The 23,911-nt window shown below is 38.2% G+C and overlaps 1 protein-coding gene across 4 annotated transcripts in view; it reads left to right on the forward strand.

The window, feature by feature from the left end:
* Positions 1 to 23,911, forward strand: part of LOC112457369 (furin-like protease 1) — a 230,339-nt gene that overhangs the window by 186,433 nt on the left and 19,995 nt on the right. For 3 of the 4 annotated variants that reach the window (XM_025020377.1, XM_025020375.1, XM_025020376.1), the window contains exons 3-11: positions 5,793 to 6,011; positions 6,531 to 6,659; positions 7,727 to 7,892; positions 8,713 to 8,885; positions 13,817 to 14,234; positions 14,561 to 14,678; positions 15,622 to 15,703; positions 16,348 to 16,558; positions 18,774 to 19,493. In XM_025020377.1, the coding sequence (XP_024876145.1) occupies positions 5,793 to 6,011; positions 6,531 to 6,659; positions 7,727 to 7,892; positions 8,713 to 8,885; positions 13,817 to 14,234; positions 14,561 to 14,678; positions 15,622 to 15,703; positions 16,348 to 16,558; positions 18,774 to 19,493 (2,236 nt within the window). The remainder of the gene's footprint in view (positions 1 to 5,792; positions 6,012 to 6,530; positions 6,660 to 7,726; positions 7,893 to 8,712; positions 8,886 to 13,816; positions 14,235 to 14,560; positions 14,679 to 15,621; positions 15,704 to 16,347; positions 16,559 to 18,773; positions 19,494 to 23,911) is intronic. The other variant, XM_025020378.1, reaches the window with a different exon arrangement.

Below are 23,911 nucleotides of genomic sequence, written 5' to 3' on the forward strand. Positions count from 1 at the left end.
CGACAACTGTACTGTTTACCCCTATCTTTACAGAAACGAATAGAGGGGTTCTGATTTAATTTAAAGTCTAACTTCATGATCTTATATTCTGATAAGGGAGCAAATTTTCTAGTTTGTTTATCTACGGCAAAAATTGAAAGATGTCCGGAGAAATCGCGCAAGAACAAATCAGTAACTCTCAACCTCGTACAAAGGAAATATTTCTTTGCTAAACAGAAAGTAAATCTCGAGTTGAAAGAAATCGTTTTTGAAACTTGAAAATCGACACGTACGACAACGTAGATGGAACTTGCGAGAAAAACTCGGCGTAATCTTCTCACACGGCGCTCTGTTATCGCGGTACATCCTCTTTGTGCGTCGGCGATTTGATTGCGCGTCAATTCACCGCGCTGGATGCACTCTATGGAATTACGGTACCGCGCGCGCATTCTCGTGCCGTCGGGCCATCGCGATGACATTATCCCTTTGCCGAGAGCACTCACAATTTCTGCGGTCCGCAATCCGGCGTCCGCCAATCAACGCTTTCGCGCCGTCCGATAAATCGGATGAGCCCACCGCCGCCGGGCGCTACACCTAATGAATCAGATTCGATGCGGAGCCACCGGCATTGTGTGATCGATTATCCTCTGCGTACGCGGCGACACGAATCTGAAATTTGGCGATACCCCAATGCCAGATTCAATTTGCGAATTCCTAATGGCCGCGCGGGATCGTGTCGTCCAAAGTTTTAAGAAATTGGAGCTGCACGCAGCTCCAATTCGAGCTATCAGTGCCGAAGCTTAATAGCTGTCGTCAATCGAAAGCGGCATCGCTAATGGAAAGCGGTTTTTAAAATGAAGCTTTTTTTCTGTATAGTTTGTTAATTTATTATGTGTGTACATGGTTTATATAATTCTATTCGACTTTTATTTTTGCAAAGAATTATCTTGTTCCCTATCACATTATAATTTTCATCGCAATTTGCGGTGAAAATGCAATTTGTGGTGATGTTAAATAGAGCGTAGTACCTATAATTTTTTAGTCGTGAAAAATTATTAGTTTATTCTTAAATATTTCCAGTATAAAAATTTCTAGAATCTTTTGGACTCAGAATATTAAGAATTAGCGATTTTATTTTCTTCCATAAAAAATCCGTCTCGAAAAATATATCTCGCGTGTATAGAGCTTAACTAAAGCACAATTTAATTAAAAATTATAAACTGTTTAAATGAAAATTATACGATTATTGGTATGTAATGACGTAACGAAGCTTCGATTACGAACTTCGGAAGATCTACATACGAAATTGACACAACCGCGGCAGTTTGCGCGGACGTGAACTATAATGACAATATTATTCCACGAGTTCCCGAACGGAATTTCTCCAATCAATATCCTCATACGAGTTCTCAAATCAGATAATCCCGGAGAACGGAGCCACTCGTGATGAATCTGATCGATCGAATTGGGGCGTCGCGTATGTGCGACGACACATATCGAAGATGAACCCGGAGCGCGCCGCTAAAGCAATTTAACCACGGATTCTAAACCACGGTAGCGTCGCCGAATGGAAAGTTCGGAATGGAATTCACACGAATCTCGCCTGCGATTCTAGAGTTCCCCGAATTTTGGTGGCAATTAGGACCGATGTTCAATGGACGATCTCCGGCCGGCGGATGGCGGATGGGCCACACGGCGAAGTTACGAGAGGGACTGGAAATTAGTTTGGGTGTGCCGAAATGAAATGATAGAAAGTGATGGATTGTGACATTTATATCGTAATTCTAGAAATCGGATATATACATTTTAGAGCAGACACATTGTAACGTGTACGTTGATACGTATGAACATTGCAATATCAATCAAGCCTCCTCTCATCGCGTACTTCAATCGTTCGTAACTTTTTACTCAGCAAACCGCACACGTTTGATATACGTGTTGCGTCAAAATTTCCGGTAACCACAATAGTTTTCGAAATTCAAATAAATCCAAATGTATTCTTTTTGATTCGCGAGTGTGTATATTATTTTTTCATGACTTTTTTTATTAACTACATCAAATGGGCTGCAGCAATCATAGCTTCATTGTATCTGACAATATTTTAACATTTCTAAAATGTTATTTTGATCTTAACAAGAGAGAAATCGACGATAGAAAAGCGTTGAGGAAGGTAACAAGATCAAAGTCCAACTACAGAAATTCCTGAAGCTTCCAACGAAAGATGTTGGGAGCTTTCTGGCGTAAGGTAAAGTCACGTTGGAAGTCTTAACTTACACTGAGCAAAATGTGTGTTAAAAGAACCGTAAAGATTTTATTCATTTTATATACGGAGACAATGCCTCGCAGTGAACGGTCTTGTATTTATTAAGAAATCTTGTTTATTGGCGAGTGAGAGCTCTCAGTCAGAGCAAATTCGAATACTGCAGATGCTTCCAAGATTTTATATTTCTTGCGTAAATAATACGTCTTCTCATCTAGGTGTTTACAAAGACGACCTCGATGCAGCATTCATTTACGATACCGAGAATACTATCAGAGAATTTTATCAAGGAAGAATCTCATTCATCCCAATAGGACAAGATTTGCGAGATGAATATTCTGCCTAGAATCTTGACATTTTTATCGCATGAAAAATTGCGAATGACACACGCATTAAACGAGTCCCTGAAGATTCCGCAGAGATTACTGGCGTTACACATTGCTCCAAGTCGCATGATTTCGTACAGAAATTTTAGTACGGGAAAAAATGATTCTACAATTGACGATTTGTTACTTCTGCGACGTAATATTAACAAAGGCACAATTACACGAGTGAAACAAGGAAAAAGCACGCAGTCCAGCTGCGAGAAGGATGATACGAAACCACGCCGAGAACGCAAGGATCATCAACAGTCGGCGGAATCCTGTGAGAAGCCGCGCGAGTGGCGCAGCGATGGTTACCAGATACCGACAGAAAGTTATCGAAAGACTTGCAGCGACTTATTGAGCCATCGCGAGTATTACCAGTCGATTGAATCCAATTCCCCGATCTGCGCGAACAAACCTGCACCGTATAACGATTGGCAAGCATGCGAATCATCGAAACACGAGTCCTACGAATCGAAACCAGCGACTCGAATAACATCTGAGAAATGGGTTTGCGGAAAACCGGCAACGGAGCGAAAGATCTATTATAAATGCAAGCCGAAACCATGCATTTATCCGGGGAGCCAGGAAAAAGCAATATGTTTTCCATCATCGCGAGATCATTACAAAGATAAGCCGGATGAGGTAACGAAAGACAAGTCGAAGCAAATTGCAGCTTATCCTACGCAGCGATGTCCTGAATCAGAGCCCACGTCTTCCAAAAAAATTATATTGAATGAGAAAAGAACTTCTCCTGTGAAACATAAAGTACCAAAAGAGCGTTCCGCATCAGATACACACGAGTACGATGTAAAACTTGATCCTCCGCCACCAAGATATCCACATTGGAGCGAGAATCCACCGTCTTATTGCAACCATCGCTTGAGGAAGACATCTTTACCCCCTGTTAAAGCTTCGCCAATTCCTAAGAAAGGACCGCGGAGATCTCGGGCGAAAGACACCGCGTCATCTCTGCAGAATATTCATGAGGATTCCAGCAGGAGTGCGAATGAAAATGAGCGCGGCAGAACAGATGCCAAGGCGTTGCGGAAAAGTGTATCGAGAAAACGTGTGATTTCCTCCGAGGACAAATGCGCCGCTTCTTTGACAATTCCCGCGCCTGTCGACAAAACGATGGAATCTGAAATTCAACAATTTCCTACGCTGACGAAGGACGGTCGTTGTTGCGCTGGGAAACCTGAAAAGAAACCTGGCACGTCGGACGTTAACGATTGCAATCCCAACATGGCAAGTTTCAAGTATCGATTGAGTAAGTGTCCTTGTATTAAGGAAATGTGGGGTATCGGCGTCAAACGCGAGCCACCTGTTGACGTTAGTGCGCGGCAAATGGAAGGAGCTCTTTTGTCCCACGGTAGGAAGATGAAGAGACCAGAATCACGGCCAGGAACTACCGGAAGAAGAAGAAGGAGATTCAGGCCGCGGACACCGGGTAACGGATGGACGCGACAGAGGTACAAGGTTCGCTTGAAGATCTTTCAGAAGGGAAATGGACGTCTCGATCCTTGTCTCCCGCGGATCGTCGAACTGATACACCCGCGCGGCGAAGGAATCAGACCGAAGCTATTAAAGTCTGCCGCGGACAAAGGCGAATTTTCTTCGCGATCGAGAAACTCGTGCCCGCATTATTGTTCACCTAAAACGCCGATTGCCGAGACGAAAAGTTATCCGACGAAAATGGACGAGAGCAGGGTGATTCGCGATCAATACCTGGGAAAACATCCTTGCAAAAAGCATCGCTGAGCTTTCGGAAACTACTTTGCGATGTAGAATATTTGGAATTTGCGTTGATGGATTGAGTCAACATTTATTTCAAGAACGTTCAAAATTTACACTTATGTCATACTTTTGGTAAGAATATAAACTTTAATGCCTGGAAAAGAGACCCAAATATATATGTATTATAAGCGCAAAATAAAAATTTTTTAAATAGTACATTAATAGCATTGTTTTAAAAATTGTAAAAATTTTAGATACAATTCAGTTATCAGTAAATTATATTATTAAAAAGTAGCGTGTGTTTGCTTAACTAATATTTTTTACTATTATTTTACTATTATAGTTATTTTTGAACAATTATTTAATTTTACTAAAATGATGGCAATGACAAGCTCTCAGCGACCAAACATTTTTAGAGTGCCCATTTAATTTATTTTGCTTTTTGTTTATATTAATAGGAATAGCATAACAGCTTTTTAAGTGAAATATATGCACGAGACATGCAAAGGTGACATTATAAAGGCGTATAGGAAGGGAGGCGCGGAAATGAAAAAATGCAGCTTGCGCGGCTCGAGACGTGGCTGCAAAAGAAGTCTGTTCGCAGCAGCTGGCCTCCAACTTTTCACGTTTATCATTATCTCACCCTCTCGTCGTACACCCTTATTTTTGCACTCGGTGGAACAAACTTGCGCATCAAACGCCGTTGTTTTATGGCCAGTATACATTTTCATTTCTGTCGGGGAAATGATATATCTCGTAGCCCTAATAAACGCGACTCGGGATTTAGTGAGCATTTATCTTGTCTACATCGACGAAAAATAATGGGGGAAAAATGAAAATGCGCGAGTTTGCGTTAATCCAATTCCAATAATTAATGCGGAGTCGTGGTAGATTTTGCACATCTCCCAATTTATGTTCTCCCGATATAGTTTTACATGGCTCAAATATTAAGTTGTTATGTGAGTCTAAATTTCTAAAAGGCATTTTTGAGATATTAAAATTTGTAATACAACATACAACATACTTGTGTCTAATTATCTTACATAGTTGTATTCACGTATACGTGATGCATATTTCTGTCAAGTTTTGAAGACTTGATTTATATATTTAGCATCTCTTTCTACATACCTTTAATGAGTTTATAATACATACAAGCGTGACGGATGTTATATCCGCTCTTGTGACTTCAAAATTGCTACCCACTTATAAGTACGTTAACCCGCACTCGTTTTTTCTCTTCATTGAAATTGCACGCAATTAAGGAGCACGGTAAAACGGCGGAAGAACGATCGCCGCTCGTAATGTTCACGATTGTTAACTTCTAATTGAACACCGATGTACTACAACCGGACGGCCCAGGTCGGTCGTTTTCTCTAACGGGCACGATATAACGAAAACCGCGTAGCGACATTTTCACGATACTTACGCGGAACGGTTTCACATTGTTGCAGATAAACGATGATTGGTTCCACATGGAGCATCGATCCGTGGCGAAGAGGTCGACGGAACCCCATCTCCAAGTGCACCAAAGACTAATGAATGACTCCAGCGTACGTCGAGCGGAGCAACAGCGGGCAAAATCGCGCACCAAAAGGGATCTTATAATCAAACGTCCGTCCAATATACTAACCATGTTAAACGACGAGAGGTGGCCTCAAATGTGGTATCTGGTAAGCAATTTTAATCAACAGTACATTATCCTGTATACGACAAGATTGTTATGTCGCACCGAATAAATAAACACACGTGATTTCATGCAATTAAACTAATTAAAGTGTCAAAGATAAAAATAGAATATTTGAATCGAAAATTTAGTAAGTTATGTTTGTGCTTATTTTTTAAAAAGGTACAATTTTATTTATTACATTGCGAATAATATTTCCAGATTAAACCGAGATTTACATTCAATTTAACAATAATTACACACTTTTGATATTATCGACAAACGCATAAAAGTATCCAGTAACATTTTATGAAACTTCTTTGAAAGAGTTATAATGCGATTAACAAGAACAATACAAATAAAATAAATAAAACAATGTAATGAAAAATATATAATAAAAATATAAAACGAGCTTGATCGATATCGGCTCTCAGAAAGGACGTTGACGTTTATATCGTAAATAAAGACTCACAGTCCACAGCCGGAAAGTGGCACGTCGAAAGTATTGGATAATTTTTTCTTTCAGAACCGGGGAAAGGGTTTGGACATGAACGTGCAGGGTGCTTGGGCTGAGGGAATTACTGGAAACGGCATCGTGGTCACAATACTTGACGATGGATTGGAGAAAGATCATCCTGACCTTTTCAAAAATTATGTGAGCATTTTCAGTATTGTATTACGTTTTCGAAAGGTTTATCGACTTCTCGATTTCTATGAAAACTCTTTTCTCGCGTGACAATAAAGTGACATTTTCAATATTAGAAAGCAGCAACTCTAACTCTTTTAACTCGCGTTAAAATGTATCGCGAGCTAGATGCAGTTGTATTTAAGTAAATTGCGTTGTGCAATTTTTCATGACAGTAATCTTGCAAAGTAGCTTTCTATTTGATTAAATTTGCGCGAATAAGTAAAATTGCAGGCGCTTAATATCTGCCTAATATCACTCGATGGACGAGTGTTCGATACATTCGATGACACGAAAAAAAAGAGAGGAAAAAGGGAGGAAAAGCTTCGGAACGCACAATAGAGTACAGCGGATGAAGGCGTATCGCGGATGCACTGGGAATATCGGCTGTTGAGCCGGTTGAGCGCGAATATTGGAAGGGGTTATCCGGTGCATGTATATACCGAATAGCTATTGATTCATGGATGGTTACATTGAATGAGGCATCTGCGCACGCAGTAGAAAGTGAATCGTATTAAGCCAGTAGACACACGCTTGCGATATAGCGCGCCTTGGCGCGCTGCTCTGATTATGCGAGCTTATATCCCATCGCGTGTATTTCTCATTATGCAGATGATCCATAAATGAATAGGTATTAAGAAGATATCCGGATGTACGTGATCAAGGATTAAAGCGTAATACGCCGTCGCTCTAACGACGAATACACATATATTATTATAATTTTTTTCTTATAATCCTCCCGTCACGTATTATCTATTCGAGATATCTCTCTGAGATAAAAAGAACTAAAAATTTATTGCTTTCAAAAATTTTCAACATCCTTAATTTTGTATTCAAAACTTGTTAAAATCTTTGTCGAGTTTATACGCTAGATGTACTTTTACGACGGCTTTACGGTTACTATGTGCGCGCTAATTCATTTTATTTGTGCATACCAGTCGTCATATCTCGCGATGAAATAGAAGCGGAATAAGCGAGCGAGGTACATCACGAAACGTGTGAATTTTAATTAATGCCATTCTCGATTTCTGTTGTAGGATCCTCAGGCGAGTTACGACGTCAACAGTCACGATGAAGATCCTATGCCGAGGTACGATCTGGTAGATAGCAATCGACACGGCACCAGATGCGCCGGAGAGGTCGCAGCCACTGCCAACAATTCTCTTTGCGCCGTAGGTGTTGCTTTTGGAGCTGGCGTAGGTGGTGAGTGTTCTGCGAAGAGGATTATTTAATTTCTCGATGCACTTTCGAAATCAAAAGGGGTTCACGTGCATTAAAAAAAAATTCTTTTACATATATTTTAGAGCCCTGATGAGCTGTGAAGATTTTTATTTTAATCTGTGTCTTCTCTTAATCTTGAATTGCAGCGCGGGAGTAATAAAAAATTTTAATTGCTCTTTTAATAAAAGCTTATGGCGAAAAAGTTCGGGATAATATAAAAAATAAGATATTAAAAAACTTTTAGCAAGAGAAGGGTAGAATATTTAAGTACTAAATCGTCGGAAATGACAGTTCAATTCCGAGCGATCGCTTAAATTCTATTTGCAGTTCTGTTTCCAATTAGCAGCAGCGAAGTCGGATGTTGGAACGTCGTATTACGACGAACGACACGTGTTTGTAATAAGCAGAATTGATATCGCGAGGTCGCATCATTTTCGAATTAGAAACGCAATTGGCAATAGCCTGTTATGTACATTACATTCGGGACTGATCCAAATCGGTGCGCGGTGTCCAATTTCGACCTTGTAAATTGGATTTCCCTATTCTACGCGCCGTGACAATTGTGTATGATAATTAACTCAAACAAGAAATGTACGCTGTGTTTAGCAGTTTGGAAACTCTTGATGTACGTGTGTGCATATTTCTGAATATATTCTCAGAAAACCAGTCTTAAACGGATCATAAAAAATTCACGTAGAAACTTACATACATGCGAAGAATTAGTTATTTATGAATTTAGTATATATGCTATTACAATACTGTGTAATGTTGGTTATTAATTTTTCGTAATATCTTCATACAGGTGTTCGAATGCTGGATGGCGACGTAACGGATGCCGTCGAAGCAAGATCCTTGAGCCTTAATCCCCAACACATCGATATTTATAGCGCCTCATGGGGACCGGATGACGATGGCAAGACTGTAGACGGGCCTGGTGAACTGGCCACCAGAGCTTTCATCGAGGGAATTACCAAAGTGAGTGTTTGTCGTTGAGAAATATATTATTTATACTCTGCATGTGACTCGCAAATTTATTTACGCGTTATTAGTTACGTTAAAAATTCTAAAGTTTCTTAAGTCCGTTATTTATAATTTGTCCACACGATTTTATTTATTTTCTGTATTCTTCGAACAGATAAAGTAAATTACGCTTATATTTATTTTTAACTTAGTTTCGGTAGCTGAGACGACAATGTTTCTAGCTAAAAAATTAGATCTGTCCAGAAAATTAATTTAAGATCGGAGTATTTCGTAAAGCTGTCCAACAAATGCAATTTTCTTCGTAAATAATAAATGCTCTTCGTTTAATCGAGGGATTAAGGATTACTCGTAATAGAAGGTTCTTAATTGTCATATCTTTTTCAATCTCTAACAAGTTGAAAGAAAGTATGCCGCGTGTCTTGAAGCTTTAGACTTCGACGTAGCAGCGTAATCCACTTAGGACTGCAATTTTCTTCGCTATAATTTCCTACGCTATGACAAGATAAATGCAATTAGCTACAAGGTACCTTCCGTACGACATGGAAGCTTCTAGTTTGCTTTAAGATACTTCCTTATTCTCAAGCGTCAAGCAGGGGATTTTAAAGCTTCGTTAGCTTTGTTAATACGTTACATAAAGAGGCAGTAACTATAGAATTCAAATGAAATACTCTAGCTATACGGAAACTCTTAGTAGGTCAGATGATTTTTAATAAAAAATTAATTGAGGATTTAATCAAAGTTTTTTTCTATTGAGAAATATGTAGAAAATTCTTAGAAGAATAATGTATTTGCGAAAATAACAAGTGCCAATCGATAAAGTATTTAACATGATGTTGCGATACTGAAATGCCAACGCGAGAGGTTGTTTGCTCCAAACTGGAAATTGTTACCTTCCGGTTTTCCACTATTTTTCTAAAAATCGAGATTCCTTTATACAATTACTCTTATCAATTACCTATAAAGGCCTATATTCTCAACTATCTTTTATTGACAAAGCGCATTAATTTTTTATTTGAGAATAAAAAAGGAATTTAATAGCTGTCCTGTTTAAAGTTGACGAACTTCGAGTTCAATTATCGCCTTCTTATTGATTTCTTACGTCTTACGCCAAAGAAATACATTTAACTCGTTAATGCTTTTCTTTGTGGACCTAAATAGACAAGAAGAAGTTGCTTTAAGTGCTGTAACTATTATAAATTTCTCACTCAAGCATAGAGAAAATTTAGACATTCGGTTTTCGACTACGAGACAGTAATAAGTATGTATCGAATATAATTTTAGATTACATTATAATTTTAATATCATAATTCTATTATTATATTCTTCTCAATAATTTTGTATACATTTTTTATCTACTTCTTTTCTTTAAGAATTTTTTTAATAATAAGGTGCTGAAAAAACATTATATCTCTTCATAAATAATTACGCGATCGTCTTTTCATCTTTTAATTAAAGATTTAATAACGTGCAAATCTATTTTTATAAAAACAGAGAACCAGTTTAAATTCAATTTTATTATTTTTAAAATTATTAATTATGGTTATTTATTGTTAGGAATTTTATAAAATATTATCGCGTACAGCAAAACGTACACACGTGGATATCTCATCGCGTTTCTTCGAATCTCGTTCTCTTCGGAAGCAAAATTCGCCCGTTTGCCATTAATACGATTCGCACGCTCGTGTCCGAACAACGTCGCGGGATGAAATGAAATTCGCACAAATGTATCACGCAGAAGCATTCCTCTGAAGTCTTCCGAGTTTCAGTGGCGACAATGGCCATTGTCATCTCGATGTATACGCCTCGGCACTTCGATCGCAGCGTTCCTTTATCGCGATGGCGAACTTTAGCATTGAGAGGGCCCCTACTTCAAGTAACGATCATTAAAGCGCAGATACCTAGCATTAAAACGGAGCCATTAAATGCTGCGGAGAAACTCCGGTAAAGATGCTCTGTATCGCCCATTTCTATTATCTGCTCGATTCACACGATCTTGTGTCCTATTTTACAACGATCATAGCCAGCAATTTGAAATATTCAAGTTTATTGTTAGCCTTTTTAAAGTTATTTTTTTATAATTTCTATAATCGTTGATGTTAAAATTTATACAGATTAATATATAGTTAATGACTTATTAGCGTTTTATTAATGCATTGGTATTTTTTTTACAACATTAAAATGTTAACTAAAAGTTACAAAGTACTGAAATGAGATATAACAATACGTCAATAGGTAATGTTTTCTGAATTATCACTACGTTGACCAATGTCCGGTAGTCAATGATTGACTTCCTTCGATGCGACATCGCAGTCGTCGACGGAATTATCGACGGAACGATGACAGATGTAATTCGATTAGTTGAGACGATGAGGAACTCCTCCAGTTAGATCCGGTTTAATAGACTCGCTCGAGAGGTCAACCCTCAGAAAGTTTCTAATTGGGTGCTTTTAAGCGACTGGCCGGCTTGAGCTACGCTAACACGTATTACCATTTTAAACTTACTGCCGGCAATGTAACTGTAAATCATATGCAAATGTCAGTATGGTCGATACAGAACTGGTGGAAATTCATGATAACTATCGAGTAAAACATATATAGCAAATGGATCACAGGTGCACTTTCGTTGAAATTCATAAAAGATGAGCGTAATAATCGAAGCAATAAATTGCCATGTAGAGACATTTCCATTTGTATATTATAAAGTAGATTATGATAAAGATTATGATAAAAATTATCAAAAATGAAAAGATCAAGCGGAAAAAAGTCACAGAACAAATAAATAATTATTATAAATATATTGCTTAAAAACAATAATTAAACAAATTTCTGAAGTAGTACCTATATATAAAATGCATATTATTGGCAAATTTAAAAAAATTATAAAATATATTATATCGTTCTAATTACAGCTTTTCTTTATTTTAAATGTACGCAAAACGTTCTTGTATATTGTAGGAGTTACTTGTATCTTGTATCCGGTGAACATTCGTAAATAGGATAAACGAGTAGTAAAATGAGTAACGTTTAAATCATTTCCTGGCAGCGATATTAAATGGCCGTCATACCGTAGAGATTGCTTTCATCTCGTGATATCTTTTAAGTCATTTCACGCGATAGAATTCAAAGTCGACATCTGTATTTTCCAGAACCGATTTTTATTAACTACTCACGAACATTTTACGGCTAGAAACGAAATCAAACGTAGGAAAAAATTTTAATTAGCCTCGAGAAACTTTCTTTGCGTGATTTTTTTTACCTAAATCTTCATTTATTTAATCAAATTGGTACAATATAGTTTATGTTGTATTAATATAAATGTATTATATAACATTTATACATAACTTACACAACATTATATCTAGTAATTGTATGTTTATTAAACATCTATTTTTTTTTAAATTACGATTTGTTTTTAAAGAGATTGAAATCTATAATATAATATTCTAATATTAAATGTAATGCAAAATTAAAAGATGTAAAACATGATTAAAAATTCACGTAATATAATACATCTTTATAGTTAACCAATAATATTCTTATAATAGCTCTCTAAATACTCTATTTTAAAAGATGCGATAAGCTTACGTTGGTTATATCAATGTTTAAGACACACAGTTTAAAAGACAGTACTGATATATCAAACCACTACGTTGTTCCGGGAGCTGTTTATCTTTGCGTGCTGTTATACATATATCTAACTGAACGCCAATTCCTTTTGTATAACATTATACACTATCTTCGACCAAGATAAATACGGACTGGCTCGGAATTCTCTTTGGGGCCTGTTATCAGGTTTGATAATCTCACCCTTTAGTCGACAGAATTGTAACTGTGGGATTTATATGTATTTAATGGAATTGCGTAAAAGATGTATGCATATTACGAATTATTATCGAATTAATCCATACTGCACTTAGAAATTATTAATTTGGTGTAAATTACACAATAATTTCAATATTGTCTGTTAACAATTGTTGTATAGGTCGAATTTAGCTATGTCTGATACAGTCAGGTGGATACCTTATCACTTTACGATCAAATAGCTTTACTGATCAAAGGCTCGAACACTATATTGCTGAATTAGTTAACGTCGAGCCTCAAAGAGAGTTCAGAGTTCGCGGTCACGCCTAGTGTACCTTAGTACCAAACGGCTGGTCTTATCACGAGATTGCCGGACCTTCGAACTTGATAAAAAGTGCACCTGTAAAACTAAACAATATACTTATATATGCCGCAATAAGTATCGTATAAATCCCGAAGTATTTATAACAGAAAGATTCGTGATTTAACTCAATGATAAAATCTGCATATGTGACGAGAGTAAGTCTTTTGTACGTGATCTTGCCGAAGATTAGAAACTTGATTGCTAAAATTCCCCTTTTAATCTCTGACACGTACAAAATTGGAGTGTTTCTCGTTACGAGTTCAAGACACACAATTCAGCGCCGATCTCACGGAGACCATTAGCGCTAAATACTCAGCCTCATCGACTTTCTAACAATGGTTTCGTTCCGAATCATCTACTATTGTGTGTCTACGGGCGCACAGAAAGCGGCTTTAATATGCAAAGTGTTTGAAACTTCTAAAAGCGCCTTAAGCGTTTCGAGCAACTTAAAGCCAAGCACCAGTGAAAAAAAGTCAATCGCCAGTATTATCCGGAGCGGTAAATCCAGATTTACTTTAGTTTGAACCACCGAATAGCTTGTTAAATCTCGCTGTTTTAATGCCGCAGCCTAAATTTGTTCGAGCGCGTGTTGTAAAGTTCTCAAAATATTTTTATGCATGAAGACTGCCTTAAATATTTTAAAAAGCTCGAATTGTTATACGGTCCATGTATAACTGTTATACATATAGTTCAATATGTACATATATATTAGCTTCCTCCTTCGTAAAGTGAAGTAAAAAAACTTTAAAACGCTGTTTAGGGTCGCAACGGTAAAGGTTCGATCTTCGTGTGGGCGTCCGGGAACGGCGGCCGGGACCACGATAACTGCAATTGTGACGGCTATACCAATAGTATATGGACGCTGTCGATCAGTAGTGCGACAGAGAACGGTCTTGTGCCCTGGTACAGCGAGGCGTGTTCGTCCACCCTCGCCACCACGTATAGCTCGGGCTCTACCGGCGAGAAGCAGGTCGTCACTACGGATTTGCATCATCACTGTACCAGCAGCCACACCGGCACGTCCGCATCGGCGCCGTTGGCGGCCGGCATTTGCGCCCTCGCCCTCGAAGCGAATAGAGATCTTACTTGGAGGGACATGCAACACATCGTAGTCAGAACTGCCAAACCTGCGAATCTGCAGGCACCCGACTGGGTGGTCAACGGCGTCGGTAGAAACGGTGAGTGATCATCAAATTCTTAATAGAGAAAAAAGATTTCTTAAAGATTAAACGTGCATGATCTTCATAAGGAGAAAACTGCAATTATATTTATTACGTAAAGACAGTTAAATCGCAAAAGTTGCAATTTTTTTTGTAGAAGATAAATGTAACAGTAATATAACCGATTAACATTTATTTCTTTTCTCTAGAATAGTTTAATAAATCCGTTAAAGATTTATTTAGAAAGAAATCTTATAAAATAAATATAGAATTCTAATCTAGATAATAAAATTCATTGATAAAGAATGAGATAAAAATGTTGCGATCCAATTTCTGTTTAACAGTGAGCCACAGCTTCGGTTACGGGCTGATGGACGCCACTGCCATGGTACGCTTAGCGAGAAGATGGAGAACCGTCCCGGAGCAACACAGATGCGAGGTATCGGCGCCACATACAGGCAGGTAAGTGCTCAAAAAAATTACGCCTATTAAATAAATAATAGGAGTTTTGAAGGTCTTCTTTATTTAAAATATCGATATACACGAAGAAAAATGTTACAATTATACAAAGTATATCATCAGCTTTAAGAAAAATGTTCGTGTAGGTGAGCGAAATCGAGATTTGATTCGACTGTATAGATCGCTATCTGCCCCTTGGGGGAACGAACATGTCTCTCGCAGATTACAGATTCGTTCGAGCGTGTCGGCTACCGTCAAGCGGGCTTTACTCGCCTGAAATTGCACTGGAAATCACGTGTAATGCGCCATTTACATTGTCGAGGATTGTAACGAATGGGGGACAAATCGCACGTTGCTTTGAACGAACGTTTACATAACTGAAAATATAATCATTTTGAAGTTGTGCTCCTCTAAAGCCACTAAACATAAAAGCCGTAGTCGGAATTTTATGTATACAACAATCCTATAAAAGGTTTGCGCTACTAATAAACGAGTAATTAAAAATTACCAACGCGATTTAATATTTATTATTTTATCGTTTTAAAATTATATCCGTTGTTGAAAAAACAGTATTATAATCGTTTTTACAATTATCTTACTGTTCAGACAAACTCGTTATCAGTGTGTGTGTTTCACTTATTTTATATATTAATATATCAACACTAAAAGGATTTTTATCTTATACTAATATGCTAACATCTAAAGGATTACTAGTTTCATAAAAATTGTAAAATAAAATAATTACATCTTAAATATAAAAATATCAAGTTATAACTTGATATCGAGAAGTAGTACAGTTCGAAGGGTATAAAAGTATTTAACAAATAATGCGCAATTGACCGAATTGCCGGGGATTTAAACGACAAAAGGATGTATCCACTTAAAAAAATACCTGCGAAAAATTGTATGCGCTTGACACTTGACCCGAATTTCGTCTACTTTCTAGGACAATACCGCCGAAGAGCCAATTGGTCCTCGACTTACATGTCAAGGAGTGCAGCGGTGTTAATTTCCTCGAGCACGTTCAGGTAAGCTGAGCATGTCATTCGCAAGTGACATCGGCTAATTAGCGGATTTCGTGTAGACTACGAGAAACGCAAACTCGGACGAATTTATTTCGAGGACGAAAATGTTTTGCCGGCTGAAGCTGAAAGTGGCAGAATTTTATTTACTTCTCGTTTGAATAAACTAATTTGTTTGTCACCGTTTTATACCGCCTATAGAAAACTAAAAGCAAACTGTAACTCATGCTAAATAGTTATTTAATTCTCGCCAAATTAACTTAAAGTATATTAATGAGTGCATTTGCCGGCGAAACGTAATTACTAGATCCGGTGCAGATCTGTTAAAGAAAGTAAATGAATTAAGTTAATTACTCTTAAATAATTATTAGTTACACGGCGCAAAATTACTTCGTAAAATCTACACGTCTGATTTATTCTTTTCTTTTTAGACGAGCTAACTAGCAGAATTAGGTGTATATGTGAAGTTAATAAATTATTGTTAATAAAATATTGTTTAAAAAAAATAAAATATTTTGACATTAATTTGAAAATTTGTCAAGTTTCAGTTTATTTGCATAAAGATCTGTGTAGTAAATCATAAATGTTCATAATGAAAAATACATGCACGTATAATTGATGATAAAGACACAATGGTATGCTTGTCATAGGCGAAGGTATCGCTGATGGCAGCGAGACGAGGAGATCTTCAGATACAGCTAACGTCTCCTCAGGGTACAAAGAGCACTCTCCTTGCTAAAAGGCCGCACGATATTTCGAAGGCCGGTTTTAGCCAATGGCCATTCATGTCTGTGCATACATGGGGAGAGAGGCCGCACGGCACCTGGAAATTAGAAATTCACAATGAGGGTCGATACCTCGGTAAGTCAATCGCATCTTCTCGTATTTCGCGTTCTTGCATAATCATTAAAGCTTAATTAATAGTGATGAGGGAATTACGCAACACTAATTAAGACTTATATCTTTAATATCCCATGATTTTTATTGCTAATAACTAACTGTCAATTATACAGACTAAACTAATTAAAATTATTTATCGCTGAAACTAATCTGCTCAATTCGGTTTTAACATTTTTTTTTTATTAAGCGGTATCCATAATTAATGTAGAGAATCTAATCCGATTTTTAGTACATTTTGAATTAAAAAAAAAAACCTAAATTTGAGAAAGTTATAGCTTGCTAAAGTTTCTTTGATGACAGCAACTTCAAAAGATTTCGCATATAAGGTATGACGTCACAACACATTTTCGTGTACTATATTTTCTTCAATTTTGAAGATATTGCAAAAATTCAAAAAGTTTACAAAGAAAGTATGCCATAATCTATCAAATCGCTTAATAAAAAAAATTTATGTTAAAACCGAATTGTCAAAGAATTATTTAGCTGGAAATAATTCTGAAAACAAATATTAATTAAAATTATTTATAACATTAGAAAAATCGTATTTGTCATCCTGATAATAATTTCTCTCATTTTTATCAAAATTTAGAAGTCTCTTTTTAAATTAGTTAGATTTACAAAATCTTGTAATGCAATTAAGAAAATTATCTATTTACGATATAAGAACGTCAAATCACGATTCTTCTACATTAAAAAATTAATGTTAATAATTAATATATTTGTTAAAATAACCAATCAAATTAATTGACAAATGTTTCAAGAACATTTTAATATTCTCAATGATATAAAATTCTCATCGAACTCTTTTTAAAGTTTCTTTAAAGGGTAAGATTTCTTTCAATCATTATATGGAACATACGACATACAATCAACTGACATTTATAAAAGACCATTATGCGAAATCTTAGATTCAAACGTCAAGAACAAAGCACTTTGTAGATTATGCCGGCATTAACTCTCGCATTCGAGAGATGCTCTGCGGTTGATTTAAATTTCAAATAGAATTCTACGTTGTTCGCCGCAACAATAGTTTCTAAGCGCCTCAGTAGCGTCTTCGTAAGGTCACGGTTACCAAGTTCCCTGTCAGTTGCATCTTCCAGTCGAAGATCCCCGCAAGAAATTTGCTAGATATTAACATCTATTTCTGACTTACATCGAAAGAAATATTGTATAAGAAATTAAAAAAAAAAACGCTAGAATTATCCGTGATATTCTCACAATCTTGATCGCTCTTCGAACTATTGTAAATCGTATCGACAAAGGATTAACCGATTCATACGCGTGATATCCGGGCGGAATGGCTTAGACATGTCTAGCATTGCATGCGCATCCTGCGATCCGATGCCGAGTTGGTGTTCAACTCCGCGAGATCCTTCGAGATTCCACCGCATTCTCGCAGCCCTCTCTCCCCCGTCTGGGACGCGACCGAGAAAGCTCTTACATATAAGACCCATTTGTGCGCGATCGCCTAAGAAGCTGCATTATCCGCGCAAGGCGGATAATTGCCGGCTTCGAGCTCTGTATGCTGTTCGCCGCCCTTAGCGGCAAATAGCAGGGAGACATTTCGCCGCGCGGCGACGAACGCGGCCGATCTAACCGGGTAAGGTGCAAGCGTTAAAGCCACTTCGAACTGCTTCCGTGTCGGCTCATCAAGGTCGATGGCTACGTAAACTTCCTCTTATGCGCTTATGCACCGCCGACCTATATTGCTATAGAGCGCGCATCCACATCCATTGTCTCGAATTGCGTTCCAGAGGCGAGAGGAGGGTCGTGGGAATATTCGAGACACTGTTAAACCATCTCGGTGTTAATACACCGCCACAAATATTCCGTGGACGTGTCTTGTAGTTTCTGAATGCGACGTGCTTATGCGCCGTCGCGACGGGGACCTCTACGAAGGATACCCTCGTTAATTCTGAGACGTTCTTGTTAATTTCCGTTAAGACGACCGCTGAGGATAACGCGCATTACAGCTCCATCGAACTACCGACATTTAACCGACGACGAACTTCTGTTCGTTTAATCTTGTAACCCCGTATAATTTTCGACGTACTATTTCGTTTATGTATCGCGTCATTCGACACCCCAGTAAGCATCGCGATACATTCCTGTCTCTTTTTAACCATGACGTCCGCTTTCTTTCCGCTGCATTTCACGGACGCATACCGGATCACAGGACGCGCTACACTGCACGAGTGGGCGCTGATCTTCTACGGCACCGCGACGCTGCCCGACCGGACCGAGTACGCCCTTTACAATCCGGCCGGCATGAGTATACCCAGACGGCCGTTCGTCAAGCCGCGCGAGACCGTCCCGAAGAGCCAGAACACCCTGACGAAGGGCAAGCAGACGCAGCACAAGTCCGACAAGTCCGGCAGTCTGAGCCCGCCCTACGTGGTGAACGCGCAGATTCAGTCCCAGCGGAAAGGCAAGCCCCGCGGCCAGCACAAGAACGGCAAGTCGGCTAATCGGCCCAAGCCCACCGTTCAAACTCTTCGAGGTCTCACCGGGATGAACAAGGGGCCCAACAACGTGGCCGGTGACGTGCGTTTGATCACGTCGCGGCCACGTGGTAGAAGTACGCCCAGCCCAGTTACCAGCACCGTGTCCCAGACCGTTACGACGACGAAAACCACAAGCAAACAGATTATTACACAGAAGATCATCGACGTGGTTACCGCCTCGTCCCTTCAGAGAGGACTGATCTTGTTGGAGCCGCCGGCAAAGGCGGCCACTAACAAGGTCCCGGCGGTATTTCAGCAATATCCCAAGATCCAACAGCTCTATCCGGTTTACGGTGGGGCTCGCGGCGCCGGTCAACACGCCACGAGGGCCAAAGGACTCGACCTGCTGCAGGACGAACAATTCGACCCAAGAAACCTGCAACTGGACAAGGGTACCTAAACAAATGAGAGTCTCGGCGAGATGTGTCGGTTGTTTAATGGCGACAATCGGAAGCTGTTATGTTTGCGAGAAAATATCATTGCTTACTTTAAATTAGGTTCCTACAGAGTTTAGTCTTAACTGAATTAAATTAAATAATGAACTAAAATCTATAATTGCAAATACAATAAGATACGATTCACTTCTCGTGACTACATATAATTTATATAGTTAAGAGATTTTTAATTTTGTTATTTTGAAATAACGTAGGTTTACATATTTGATAAAAAATTCGAATAAAAAAATTAAATATCAGTATTTACATAATCGCGATAAAAAAAATCTGCATCACAGTTGATTAAACATATCTACGAAAAATTTAGTGTCGCGCGCACGGATAATCGCGATGACTAATAAGGCCAATCTATCTGCACTATTGTTCTCAACAGCGGTATTTTATACCGCGGGACAACAAAGAAGGTCGTTTCACAGCTTCCGATCGTTTCCCATTCGCTTCCACGCATCCGCCCGCACACCCGCACGCGAAGCGTGGAAAGTAGAAATGTATCGCGCGCAAAGCCCCGAAGATTAAACGAATCCGCTGGAATTTGGTTTTCGTATTTTCTCTTTTGTGTTAGCTGATTGCGACCACACCGTTACTTTTGTTTGTATGTACATGGATATATTGTCCAATGGCTATTAATACGCAGCACTGTAGACAAGCTTATTTCGCATTATTCACGTTTCTTTTTTTTAATGTGAGTTTAGAATGTTTTACGTGAAATGATCCTTATGTATTTTTCTACTAAGTATGATGAAACTTCTTCGCGTATCTCTCTCCTCTCGAACTAAAAACGAGAGTTCTCAATGTTTTCTGCAGAAACTTTGTTTTGCTGTGACATTTTTTGTCGGAACACTTTATAAGAAATATCGTACAAGATATTTCGTATAAAGCGCTGATATCTTTAGCTTTCGTAGCTAGACGGATCTAGAAAATTGCCGTAAGTGAAGTTTCGTTGAGTAAATTATATATTTGCATGATTAATACGCACGAATAGAAATTTATACAAATATCATTCTTAATTTAAACAAATTTTGTCTATATTATTGCACCCGATGATTTTCACGCGCTGATGAAAGAACTATCAGTTTTCTTTGTGGCTACTGTGTAAATTACTTATAAGAAGATTATTTGGCACACTATATATGTATATTTATATAAATTTATAAAATGTGTCTTTCTTCTTTAACCATAAACTATTCGCCGTCAAACTCGCGTCCGCCAAACTTCCGGAGAGTTTCCTCTTAAGTGTAAGTAGCGCGCACTTAAATATTTAGCATAGTTTCGTCTTTATTTCAAACGTCGGGTTTTTCGTCATGTTGACACTTCCTGCGTCGCTTCTTCCTGTTGTTACAATCCAAGCCTCTTGCGTGAACGGCAGGTCGATAATAGGGAAACTTATCGAGGCCGGTAACGCGCGCTATGGCCTTTCAATCAAAACTTTCAATGACTTGGTTATCGATGAGTCTCATATATAGCCTCGAACACGCATCTATATGCGCCGGTTATCTAATGTATTGCCGACATGAATCGCCTTATACTCTATTATCCTTATACATGGGACGCGGACCATTGTCTTTGACACGAGAAAATTGTGTTTCTACTTTCATTTCACTTCCTGTCTAAAATACGATTTAAAAATTATTGTATTGTTACTCTTAGATATTTAACTTTTAACTTAACATTTTTGTCTTTTGACTTGTCATTAAATAATAATTTAGAAAGATACGATAAAATATTTATATTTTAAATTTATATTTTTTATATACAAGTAATATTTCATCTTTTCTATTTTATTTTGTTTTATAGTATAATCCTGACATTGTTACATATCTTAATTCGAACCATGTGATATTAGAATTTGAAAGTAATTTTCCTCAAAATAGCAACGTAAATCTCGCAAATGATCCGCGAATCTCGCAAATGATGTTCATGATTGCGCTTGTTATCTCCTTTCCGAATTCTCGAATTCTAGATCACCATGTAACCGCAAATCGCTCAAAATTCAGTGAAACGCGACGACGCGAACGGTACTGAAAACCGCTAATGCGTACCGTGAAATGGAAAAGCCGATGAGAGCGAAACGAACCACCCCATCATGGTGGAGAAACCGGGCGGCTCCTCTCTCTCTCTCTCTCTCTCTCGTCTATCATCGCTACTAAATAATTTCCGCCATGATTGGAAATTTTTTCGCCCGCTTACCCCGCAAAATGGTTCCCGCTCTTAAGGCATTATTATCGAGGTTCGCTTCTCCAATAGTGCGCGCTAACGACCCGTCGAGCACAATGCCCTTACATTCCCATTGTCTTACGAATAGCCCGCCACGTTGTCCCGATCGATTTTTGACATTTTTACGCTCCCCTTTTACCCTTCTCTTGCGTCATCCTCCCATTCATTTCCCTCAACCCTCGGTCGCAAGTTATTTCCTCTCTCGATACTTTTGATAAAAGAAGTTGTCCGAGCGTCGCGACGCCTGTCACTTTACCAGCCATGTCGCGCGCTCGTAACAGCAACATTTTAACGATGACTTTATTACAACTGGCAACCGGCACAGTTTACGGATGCCGGCCAAAAGAGGACACGCGAGAGTAGTCCCGTCGCGACAAATTGGATCCGCTTTTCCACCACTTTGATTTCTGGTCTCCCGTCACTACTCTCCACCTATAAAATCCAGCCTGAAATTTAGCTTTTCCCGTGAGACTGATTTCGTTCGAACCTGGTATATGTTCGAACCTGTATATATTTTAACTTTTCTGTTCTGTGTCTATCTAAACAAAATACGAATTCATATAACATCTAAAATTAACTTTTCTAGAAAAATAAAAACATTGTGTTTCGTTATCAGTGATAAGCATAAATTTTTTAATTTTAATATTGCTCGAAATATTTCATTGTTTCCTACTCTGTTTACGATTAAATGTTCCTTCTTTAAGAAGTAAAAAGGAACATTTTATCGTAAACGGAGTAGAAAACAATGAAATATTTCGAGCAATATTAAATTAAAAAATGTATGCTTATAACTAATAACGATAGCACAATGTTTTTACTTTCAATCAATTCTTTAAATTCATTTCTTAATTAATATGCAAATCTTGATTATTGTGGCACGGTTTAAACCAGTGGTTGAGAGAGAGTATCAAATAATCCTCCCGAGCTGTTAATGGCTGGCTGAGAAGACACGATATATAAAATTAGCTTCCATTTAGCTAGCTTCTCCAGGACGGAGAAGCTAGCTAAATGGAAGGTTCCTTGCCCGCGGCGCAAGGAAACCTCGCAGATGTATCTTACCTCGGGCAAAAACGATAATCGTCTACGAGTTTTTATTATTCTCTCGTTGCAGAACACTTTGCATTTAATTCCGACGTACACATTTAACTGAGTAAATGCGCGCGAAGAGTCATCGCTGATTACTCGGTTATTTTTAACTCTAATTTAATCAAGACTGGAACCTTTCCTTCTCCGCGCGCGCTTTCCTCTCCATCGCAGACATTGTTCCCGCGAGTGAGCTTAGGACGAAATTTTCCCCACGGCATCGCGACGCTTTATTAATTTCCCGGACGGCGCCGTCGACGTCTCCGCCGCCCCTTCCACTGTCTCGCTCGCGTCTCGTCTACCTCATGAAACCTTCCATTTTACCACCTTCACCTCTCTACGAAATACAATGTCTTACGTGATATTTGCGGGCAAGGTCGCGGAGTAATTTCTGAGAAAGTGAAAAGCACTTTCGATAGGCAGATGAAAGAAATCGATAATAAATATGTCGAATAATTATGACTTTGCTGCTCCGCGACGATTTAAAATGTTTCACGATACGAATGTTTTATAAGATTTGAAAAATACACAGATTTTGGCGCAATATTATACATACGATATTATTGATATTTTTATATTATACGGAGATAATTTGAACTCCATTCTATCAGAACCTCGCTTATGAAAATGGCGCTGCGAGGCTCTGCAAGCTTGCGTTTATATTCTCAGGAATCCACGGTACGTATATCACGTAAAATCTACTAGAGTTGATTGCAATCGTGTCTGCATGTATGTATTTAATGTAAAAATAACAGTAGGTAGTTATTATTGCGTAATTGCTACAGGACAAATACGTTATTTTCAATCCATTCCTTGCTTAAGGAGTAAACATAAAATTTTGGCACGCTTGCACTTTTTATATTTGAATCTTATCGCATATGTTACACGTTTGTCAAAGATTATAATTATTTCAAGAGTACTGGAGGCAGAAGACTTTTCAGATATTAAATAGAAGAATGTTACGGAGACATAGCTTCGACAATCATTTCAATTTTCTTTTCTTTTCAATTTTATAAATGTTACAGTCTTTCCTGCAACTTTTTTTCTGTCTAATATTT

This window comes from Temnothorax curvispinosus, unplaced genomic scaffold, assembly GCF_003070985.1.
Source record: "Temnothorax curvispinosus isolate PA1 unplaced genomic scaffold, ASM307098v1 QBEX01007734.1, whole genome shotgun sequence".
In the NCBI taxonomy this organism is placed as follows: domain Eukaryota; kingdom Metazoa; phylum Arthropoda; class Insecta; order Hymenoptera; family Formicidae; genus Temnothorax; species Temnothorax curvispinosus.